Source organism: Teleopsis dalmanni, chromosome X, assembly GCF_002237135.1.
Source record: "Teleopsis dalmanni isolate 2A chromosome X, ASM223713v2, whole genome shotgun sequence".
Lineage (NCBI taxonomy): Eukaryota > Metazoa > Arthropoda > Insecta > Diptera > Diopsidae > Teleopsis > Teleopsis dalmanni.
Genome location: NC_051848.1, coordinates 51166339 through 51177732, shown reverse-complemented (window position 1 = coordinate 51177732; position 11394 = coordinate 51166339). Strand labels below are relative to the sequence as shown.

The 11394-nt window shown below is 32.2% G+C and overlaps 1 protein-coding gene across 1 annotated transcript; it reads left to right on the top strand.

Moving 5' to 3' along the window:
* Nucleotides 1-966: 966 nt before the first annotated feature.
* Nucleotides 967-10738, top strand: LOC119688403. The gene is made up of 7 exons (XM_038103082.1): nucleotides 967-2051; nucleotides 3511-3852; nucleotides 5285-5420; nucleotides 5497-5687; nucleotides 9373-9711; nucleotides 9777-9886; nucleotides 10530-10738. Exons 1-7 carry the CDS (start codon nucleotides 967-969, stop codon nucleotides 10736-10738), a joined length of 2412 nt encoding a protein of 803 aa, XP_037959010.1.
* The last annotated feature ends 656 nt before the right edge of the window (nucleotides 10739-11394 follow it).

Below are 11394 nucleotides of genomic sequence, written 5' to 3'. Positions count from 1 at the left end.
GGCACAAGCTAACATGATCAAAAGATAAAATCTAAATACTTTCATCCGTTCAAGCCAGTTCAACAGAGAAACATACAAGACGTTCGCATAAGCAGCACATCATGGACTTATCGTATGCACAAACCGTGGAGCGGATACGAAAATGGTCTGTAAAGTACAATGGAGGAATAGATCCAATAGATTTTGTGGAAAGCATAGAAGAGGTAGCAGACCTTGACGACATCAACGTGAATTTAGTTCCCAGAATGATGCCTATACTGCTTGAAGACAAAGCATTGATGTGGTACCGCAACAACAATAAGCATTGGAACCTCTGGTCAAGCTTCAAGATGGACTTTCTAAAATTTTTCCTTCCACATAGGTATTTCGACAGATTAGAAGACGAGGTGCGAGCACGAGTTCAGAAGGAACAAGAAAGTTTTAAAGATTATGTACTGGAAATCAAATATCTTATGCGACACACAGACATGAACCAAGATTCGCAATTGGAGCGAATATACCGAAACATGCGCACAGAGTACCAAATGTACATCAAACGTCGAGACTTTTCGAGCTTAACAGAATTAACAATATTAGCTGATGACTTCGAAGAACTTCGCGCAGAACAGGATAAAATGAGTCGACGCGGTGTTCGACAGGAAGTGATAGTTGGTCGCATAGAAGTTGAATATCCACAAACGATGTTATGGGAAAATACAGTGAGACGCGTACCTACTATGCCGATACAAGATAAACTTATTCCCAGTTCAAATTCCGAGTCACCTATTCTCAACCAGCAGAGAAGTAATCAGCACCGCAACCAGCCGCCAGCTAAGCAAGTAACAGCACGAATCACACAAGATCAAGATATATGTATTTCAAAATCAAATGTACCAAGTATCAACTCAGCAGAATATCCAACATGTCATGCCAGTTAGAGGAAATCTAAAACCATTCAATCGAAACCAAGTCACAGAAGTTCAACAAATGCTGCAAGTCCAACCATGCGAACCAAAGCAAGAATCACAAAATATTAGGCCCATCAGAGGAAATTCACAGATGCAAGAAACACTACGACAAGTAAACCCAAAACTTACAAAGAAGAATCCCGAAGTATTTAAGCCACCACGAGTTACACCAGATCAGGAAATATTTCAAAGTCAAACGAAGCAAGTATCAGTACACCAAACACCGCAACGTGTCACGTCGTTCAAAGAAAACTTAAAAGCGTTTAATCAGGACCAAACCACAGAATTTAAACGTATGCTCCAAATCCAAGCGTGCAAACCACAGCAAGATTCAAGACCCAACAAGCAAAATCCCAAAGTATCTATACAACAGCGAGTCACACCAAACCGTGAAATAGTATCAGTTGAAATACAAGGACTACAAAACCAGTTAAAACCTATATTTATCAAAGGAAATCTCGAAGTATCTAAACAACAGCAAGTCACCCCAAATCATCAAATATTACAAGTTCAAACACAGAAAGTACAACGACAGAAAGAACCAAGCGTAATCAAAGCGCAAAAACAAAAGATTCAACGGCACAAAGATCCAAGTCCTAGCAAGAAAAATTCACAGGTAGTTAATCAACCAAAAAGAATCAATCCAACGGGGAATCGCCATATAACACAAGTTAAAATTCCAGATACACAAGGATACGTAGAACAACATCAAGTTCAAGATATTGAAACACAACAAGGTCAACAAAAGGTTACAGTAATCAAAGATCATACCAGACGAGTTCGATTGACTCAAGGAACCCCAAGTCCGACACAATCATTGCAACAAGTTTCAATTAACCACGATAGTCAACGAAAGCAACAGCCAGAAGAAGGAAAAAATGATTCCACACGTCCGAAGGATAAGATAGACAATCCTCTGATACAATTACAGGAACTAAGTCTAGAAATTCCAAAACCATTCAGCACCCAAAAACTGCAGAAGCCGATGAATAACTTAGATGTACTTCAGCAGAAGGACTATGATCTTGTTAGTATACACCAAGATAAATTTTTCAAAATATTCAAGAGCCCAAAGAAACGGCACAGAAATCATGCAGGCAGATAGTGGCAAATTAATTTTCCTCGGAGAAGGAGGGAAATGTAAGGATGGAAATTTTGTAATAATTTCCAACCTACATATAACTAGTGTGCAGCTAATACCTGAAATAAAAATTGGTTAATTTTTATATAATATATTAAAATTAAATAACTTACTAAAAGCCACCCCCGCATGTACGCAACTGCATCACAATGAATTAAACCTACGATTGCATTGAAAATTTAAAAGAATGCAAAATATATTCAAATAAATAAATATTGTACCTACCTTATTTATTTATTATCTAAACTTATACTCTTTTTTGTTTGTATTTTATATATTTATCTTATTTTTAATAAATAAATATAAATATTTAAAACTGCCACTACCGACACTAAGCTAAACACGTTTCAAAACAAAACAAATGCACAACAGAAGAAACGTCAAAGAAAGCTTTTGTGCAAAGAGCTTTGTGTAAAAATTGATGCGCGCGCATATTAACTACGGCGAAAGCGCAAAACAGCAACGACGTCAAAAATCCAAGCCAGCTGTAAACTAAGCTTTGCGCTACGTTAAAGTTTGGTCTGATGCGTATATAAGAAGACGCATTTACCTAGAAGAAAGCAGTCAGTGATCAACACGCAAAGTGTTCAGAAGCAGACAGAGGCTCGTTATCAACTTTCGAAGACAAGAGAACGTACCAGGGACTTGGACAGTCAAACACAACATACAAAGTCGGTCGCAGAGCTAAGTATAAACAGAGACTTACATAACAAATTTTCCTTTGATTTGTATATCCCTCCTACAGCCACCGTATATAAGCGTGAACACGTTTATATCCTTTCCCAGTAGCAAATATAAGCGTGAACACGTTCATATCCTGCTATTAAAACCTAATATAAAGCGTGAACACGTTTTATCCCTCCTACAGCCACCGTACATAAGCGTGAACACGTTTATATCCTCTCCAGTAGCAAATATAAGCGTGAACACGTTCATATCCTGCTATTAAAACCTAATATAAAGCGTGAACACGTTTTAGATCCTTGCCTACTTACTAAGCCATATATATATATAGGCGTGAACACGTCTATAGATAATAACGTCTATAACCCGTAAACTTTTCTTCTACAACAGGTATAACAATTTTATAAATATCAAATATAAATGAATAAACATTGTTAGTTTTAAGACAACTTAATAATAAATAAATCTTGAAATCAAACACTGTCTTTATCCTTTAAAAATTTATTGTAACGACCCAGGACCAACCCCTGAGTATTACCCCGGCAAACAGAGCGACGAAAAAGTGTCGTTACAGCAGTAGTATTAATTTGCTTAGTGAGAAAAGTATAAAATAGTTACACCACACCAATTGTTAAATACTTAATATAAGAATCTCAATGTATCTTTTAAATACTTTAATAGTTTTATACATTTTTTTTTAATACTTTACCATTTCAATCATTTTTATTATTTTAATAGTTTCTTCGCTCAACAAGCTTTTCAACCCGACTTATTAGCAACAAATATTGATGATATGATTGAACAGTTAAGAGTACTCGGTGCTTTCTATAATCATCCATTTGATGAGTATTTGGATGAGGATGGACATCTGGAAAAATTACACAACATCTTAACATTTATGTATAACTCGACAACATATCCTTCACGAGACATACTACTCGATTTAGCACCTAATTGTAAAGATTTAGTCCCAAGAAGTTTGATTTTCGGAACACCAACAGATACTGATAATCTATTTCAAAAAAGCTTAACGCCATCTAGTCCATGTTGTATGTTTAATTATATGAGAGACGGTTATAGGTGAGTAGGAATCAAAGTTTTATATAAATTGATAAAGACTTTTACCTTAGAACTCGTTACACTGACCAAACCTATAATCCATCATATATGCACCGTTCTTCGATAATAATTTGAACAGTGTAATATAAGGGTTTCAGTATAAAATCAGTATAAAATGTCTAATCAAATAATAAATTATCCCAAGTAGTAAACAGTAACTTATATAAAAATTTCTGTAAACATATCCAATAATAAACAAAATTTTTTTTTACATACAAAGATATATGGATCATTCTTTTACAAATCGGACACCTTTTTGACCTCATGATCTTCAATTTTTTTATCAGCTCTCTTCATAAAATAAGAACAACCGCATCTCTCTCGTATAAGAGATATGGATCCATGAGGTTTTGAGAATTGGCATTGTAGATGCATATATAAATGGCTATATCTCGATTTTATATGTACTCCATTCATCATTAATTTTAGCTTTTCGTGTATGTATGCCACTTGTTTCTGTAAAAATGAAATATTATTCCTACCATTTATAGAGCTTGATATATAGCCATTTAAAAATGAGTCTAAAATGCCAATTCTCATAAAAAGCTTATATAAAAAAGCTCTCAAAAAAAGCTCATAAAAAAATTTTCAGCTAAATCGGAGATCATGAGGTTATTTTTACCAAAATCCGTGCGGTTTGTAAAAGAATGACCCATATAAATTTTAAAGTTTCCTGATTTTGATATATTGTAAGTTAGGATAATGACGCTCCCCTATTAAATTGAGACTCAATTTTAATTTTAATATATTGAAAATAATTTTTATTGAACTTCATTGTTTAAAAAGGTTTCATATACAAATGCTGAAAAGTTAGATATTGCTATACCAGAGCAAATTAAATGGAAATTCTTAAAAACTTAAGTCTCAAAAGTGCAGATGAAAACTGAAGTAAAAAATATTAGAGAAAGTGGAGAAAAATACGATAAGGAAAATGAAGGAAATGAGATGCTGAAACACTAAACATGAGTATTTTCAAAAACTTAGGTTTATAATTAAAAATTTGAAACTGAATAATAATTTGAATATAATTAGAATACTTTTAGAATATTTCTCAGGATTATACTTCCTATAATTTTCATTCTATGAAAATACTCAACTCCAAAACAGGAGGAATTCTCAAGGAATAGCAATTGCAATAAGCACTAAAGCATCAAACCATATCAGATACTTGAAATACTTGATCTATATTCCAACAAAGACGTATCCAAATTATAGCGACGGTCTGCAGGGATTGTTCAGAAGGAGCAAATAGTATTAAGATAGTAGCATCAAATCAAAAATTAAGCAGTTATTTTAAAAAATGCGTACGATAAGTTCAAATCTCTAGGTTTAGAATTTAATAAAATATAGTGTGTGTGCAATCTACAACATTCGTAAATTATTTTATTTTTAGCACCCACAATAGAGATGAATTCTATAAAAATATAAAATTTGAAACAAATTCTGTACTTAATAGTGTCCAATTTGTATTACAAAGCGATCTGGACTCAAATATTACATATACGGAATTTCCAATGAGTGTTTTTCAGGTGAATAATTATATTAAATATTTTTAATTATATATTAAAATTAATAATTAATTATTCTATTACATATTTTTGATAGTTTTATATATTTCCAGCTAAAGAGTATTTTATTCAAACGAAAAAAAATGGTGAAATTTTTGTAAACCATAACTCAATTGTTGAGATTCCAATTCAACCTATATTTTTAGAATCCAGCAATTCTATAAGAAAAATTTCTCCACAGAAACGTAACTGTTACTTTCCTGACGAAGGAGAAAAAGTATTAAACCAGTAAGTATAAATACATTTAACTTGTGATATTTTAGATATTTATAATAAATTCAATAAACTAAACTAAATATTGAATAAACTAAATATTGAATTGCTATCACAAAATTTGAAAAATCAGGAAACTTTGTACTCTAATATCTGTAGATAGAGACTATAAACTTTAGACTAATAACGAGTTTTTCAAATATTTTTGAAAACAGTTGCTTCCTATAGTTTGGTTTTAAAAAGAATCTTTAAGAATCTTCACATGGATTGAGAAGGAAAGTAATTTGGAAAAAAATGTCTATGTGAAAAATATATATTAGATCGCCTGAGTTTTTGCTTTAAAACGTTTTCCAGGGAGAGGTGATTTTAGTTTTGAAAAAAGATTTACAGAGCCAAAACTGATAAGTACTGTTTTTTATCGACTGTATTTCTTGAGTTTTAAGCATCATATTCGATTATAACTGCAGTTCTCTACAAAGGTATATTATCGCCGTGCAAAATTGACAGCTTCTTCTTTATGCTTTCCGATTTTGGTGGATATTTTCGCTTAAACGTTCGCTTAAACGGTATTTTTTATTATATGACCCTCTGTATGACATAGCATCTTAACACCAAATATTGCATACGTGAACAAGCTCTTTGGCACTCAGTTAAACCATTACGTCAACGGAATAATGGAAAAAATAAAAAGAAATTTGAAGTTAATTCAAAAACAATTATTAAAAGATTCTTGCCAATAACAGAAAACAGAAAACTAGTTTATGCAGAAATTTGTTAAATATATCCAATCTGCGCATTTAAACAAACAAACATTGGATTCCATCGTTCCTTGACTTTCGCAAGAACATCACTGCTTTTGGCATATCAAGTTTTATCTCAAAAACTCCTAAACAAACATTGAGATTAATAATCCAAATATCATGAAAGCTTAACGGGAGTACCTCAATATAGTATAGTATTATGAATCCTATTTTATTGTATATTTACTATAAACAATCGATCTGTATCCACTGTAAGTCTCACTATTATTTTCTGATGAAATAGTCATTTTTGTAGTACATACTTTTACAGACTCTATAAAGAAGATTAAACCAAATTAATTAATAGTTGTCAAAATTGCAAAAAAAATCGTACGAAGACAATTCAAATTAAATACTCTTTTTATTGAAAAGCTAGTTCATACATTAAAAAAAATAAAAAATATGGATTTCTATAAAGAATTGACTTAAAAACTGCTAACGTGTAATATGTGTTCCTAAATAAATAAAAAAATGCAGTTCTTTAGCACTAATTCACAGTAAAATGGTATTGTCTTTTTATATCGGAAATGAATTGCACTCATATATCTTCACAAGTCTTAAGAGATATATGTTAAATGGATGCATCAAAGGGTGCTCTCCGAAGTCCAGTAAAATATACGATATACGATACATACGATATAAAAATAAGCAATAAGCAAATAAGATAATGATTAAATAATGATAATGCTAATGATGGGGTACAAGTAACATCACAGTTTTTGTAGTTTCTATTATTTATTAACTTTGTACTAATTTGGAATTTTGATTTAAATTTTCAAACTGCTTTACCAAATATTGGATTACATTTTCTTTGGCATTTTCTTTGACATTAGATTTGCTTGATTTGTTCATTAATGTCAGATTCACTTTAAATTTTTCGATCAGAATGGATTGACAATCCCAACGATTCCATCTTGTTTAGGAAAAGTTAGTGGTGTTTTAATAGTAATTGAATAGAAAACATTTCGTAAAGGATGATACTTAAACATTGTTTCGTGTTTGAATTGAACCGCCTTGAGTCTGATGATCACATTCCTTAAGTCATAAGGCATCAGTATCTAAGTCTGATTTCAAAGCTCTATTAGCTTAATCTGTTTATTGCATCGCCTATTACAGTAATTAACATGATTGCCTCTATAAACATTGATTCGTTTTTATCACTCTCATTCATTGAAACTGTTTGATCCATACTTCGGATGTCCGAAGTCCATTTATGTAAAACAAAATGGACCCCCAAGTATTTTTTTTTTTTAAAAAACTTTTGTATTGGTCCTTATGTATCAGTAGGAATTCATTTTAATTCTAAAAAATAATATAAAATGTTATTTAATACATAGTTTCAGAAGTCCGTATATATATATTTAAGAAGTTAAATGTTTTAAATATTGGAGTTAAGATTGACATTTAAGAAAATAAGAATCTATGGTAAATGTGGTAATAGAGCAGAAGATTAACAAGTTTTCAATTTTTGTCTGACCTAAAAGCTTACTACAGAATTTATCTAAGGTCTCCCTATATGACCTATCTGACGGGAAAAATACATTTAGGTCAATTTATTGGTTTGTTTCTTTGTGATTTAAGGTGGATATTGTAATGTATGTGACTTGATATGTACTAGCTGGGTAGTGTAGACAGAAATTTCACAGAAAGAAAAAGTAGACTACGAATACTAAAGAGTAAACTACGGAGCAAATATCCAACCCTGCTGCTTGAATGGCAGAATCATTTAGATGAATAACTAACTTCCGATGAAAAACCAAGACTATGTAAAATATAGATATACATTGTGACCGAAAAGTTTTCGGAGGTTCTCATTTAAAATTCGCGCGCTGTATATTTTTCGATATTTTAAGTTTATGTAGTTTGGCAGCACTGTCCTTATTCTGATCCAAAAATGAGCGCTGATCGTGTCGGACAGTTCGTTTACGGCAGCTGTTGAAACCAGTTCACCTCAGTAGTGCGTTGCGAAAAAAACAATGGAAAAAAATATTGAACAAAGAGTTTGCATCAAATTTTGTTTTTCGAACGAAATTTCGTGTGCAGAATCGTTGCGAATGCTACAAAAGGCTTATGGGGAATCAGTTTTATCGAAAACTCAAGTTTATGAGTGGTACAAAGCCTTTCAGGACTGTCGTACGACCGTCGAAGACATGCCGCGTTCTGGACGACCTTCGACCTCTACCACCGACGAAAACATTGAAAAGGCAAAGGAAATCGTGTTCAAAAATCCTCATGTGAGTGTTAGAGAGATAGCACGAGAGCTAGGCATCGGTCGTGAGATGGCTCGTTTGATTTTGGTGGACAATTTGTGTATGCGACGTGTCAACGCCCGGCTTGTTCCGATTCACCTCAATTTGTTCAACATTATCAACGATTTTAAGGCCAAACATTCAATAAATACCATCGAACAGCCACCGTATTCACCTGATCTTGCACCGTGTGACTTTTTCCTGTTTCCCAACCTCAAATTACCACTCAGAGGAACGCGTTTTGAATCCATAGAAGACGTAAAACAGAATTCGCAGAGGGAACTCAAAGCCATACCGGAAAGCGCCTATAAAAAATGTTTTGATGATTGGAAGAAACGTTGGCATTTGTGTATCGGCTTCTAATGGAGCATATTTTGAAGGAGATAAAATAAATATTGATGAAGATTAAGAATTTTGCGTTTTATTTAAAATTTCCGGAAGCTTTTCGGTCACTACAAATTATTAATAAAAGTTAATTAAATGAGAGTCATGTTGCTAAAGGGGATCGATTAAATCGGATGAGGTAAGGTCAGAGAGAATACATTGTAACAAACCCACCACGAAATTCAGTACAAATTACAATCTATTTAAAAAGCAATCTTATCATTTATATCGTTCCGATAGTATCTACGTATATTTATGACGTTTCAGGTCATATTACTCACTGGATGAATGCTTATTAATTTGCCGTATGAAAAGCATGGTAGACTACTGTGGATGTGTAAATGCACCTTGGCCAACGTACATTATTAATGCGAGCGTATGTAACCTTTTGGATGTACCTTGTTTAACCAAGTGGAAAAAGCTGTGGTATAATTTTAACTATTTTGATTATGTGGATAACCAGAGTAGTCAATCTAAGTCTACAACGAACAGTTGTGCTCACTGTTTGCCCACATGCAAAGGTGTTAACTTCGATGTATCTGTCAACGATCTACCATTACGAAGAGTTGTGTCGCGTTACGGAACAAGCTACAGTCATGGTCTACTGTAAGTGCTATTATGTGCATAAGATTTAATCAAATTTTAAATTCCATTATCATAAATATTTGCAGCAAGGACTTAAACAATGATCAACCTCTAGCCGTGATTAAATTGTTTTTTGCAAAACGCTTTGCTCAGGCTACTGAAACGAATGTTGTTAGCAGCTGGGTTGTCCTATTAAGTGAGTAAATTGATCAACTTATACTTGATATGTAAACAATCTCAGTATCATAAGCACATATCAATTAACTTTCGTCGTATATATAAATATGCTATCAATAATACTTTATGGAATATAGGGTGCCATAGAAAAGTCTACTTCATTAAACATTTAGTCAAAAACTGTCGTCTATATTTTCTATAAAAATGAACCAATACACATTTATAAGGTGCTTATACACCTTATAAACTGGAGCACTGTCATGGTATTTTCGTCGAAAAAAGTGGTTTGACATTTCAGAGGTCAATTTAAAAAAATCTGTGTAATTTTGAGCTTTATGAGATATTCCAAAATTTCGCCAAAACTTAAAAAAAATCGTATTTAAATCAGCATTAGTTCCAAACTCTTTTAATTAGTAATACAGATGAAACATTTTATGAAGAGTTATTCCTTTTCAAGTAGATTTTTCTTTAACACCATGTATCTGGGTGAGTATTGAAAATTGATCTCTGTCCATATTCTCATAATGTGTTTCTTTTCATGCACCAATTTGAATTATTTATGACAATAGGTCATGGATTGAGATATATATACACATGTTTGTGTTTTGAACATTAATAAAACTATTTCTTTAAAATAAATTTAAATAGTATTCTCTTTACAGATCGTTTTGGTGGCATAATGTCTTTAATGTATGGCTTCAGCATAATAAGTTATATTGAGATTATATATTACCTTTCAGGCAAATGGTTTGTCTACTGTAGTCAAAAACGACAATCGAGTAAGCTAAGTTCAAAAATAACTACACTAAATAGATCGCAGCTCCAGTTAAACCTGCAAATAGAGCCAATCAGTTGGATCGGGAAGCAATGAAGCTGTTATATTATTAGAAAAGTTGTCAAATGAATATGAAATACATATTTTAAAATTAATAATATAGAATAGATAACTACAAACAAATCGAAAAATATGCAATTTACGAATTGTGTTCTCAAAAATTGTTTAAAATTATTATATTAAATTCTTTTCTAATAATATTATTAAAAATGTTAAATGATAATAAATTCTATTTAATATATATTAAAGTCCTATACTCACGTATACACCCTGACATCTTTCGGTTTAATTATTTTTGATATTAAACACATTTTTATTTCGTATGTGCTTTTGCATTTCCAGAAGTCCCAACCTCAGTAATTGGCAGGTGATAGCCTCGACGATGAAGTCCGCGAAACTGCAATCAATGTTAAAAGCGATTATGTCCTTTATAAGATATTTGGAGAAACTCGACAATGATCCATTGACCCATTGTTATCAACAAGACTGGCTTTCTCGTTATAATAAATGCACTCGTACATTCCTCCAACGGTAAAGCATGGATGTTCAATACATTTTTAGGCGTCGTTATCTAAATATCATTTTAACATAAATAAAAAGAAAAAATCGAAAATACATGTCCATATATATTTGAATATTATTTGATTATATAAATATGGTATGTCTTCAAATAGTTTGGTACTAACCGTACT

What these genes read in the sequence shown, in the direction of transcription:
- LOC119688403 (XM_038103082.1), top strand. Translation starts at nt 967, where the DNA reads ATGCTGCAAGTCCAACCATGCGAACCAAAGCAAGAATCACAAAATATT. An exon ending in TTCCAATGAGTGTTTTTCAG is followed by an intron (nt 5,421 to 5,496) that starts GTGAATAATTAT and finishes TATTTTTGATAG; the next exon opens with TTTTATATATTTCCAGCTAA. An exon ending in GGAGAAAAAGTATTAAACCA is followed by an intron (nt 5,688 to 9,372) that starts GTAAGTATAAAT and finishes ATGACGTTTCAG; the next exon opens with GTCATATTACTCACTGGATG.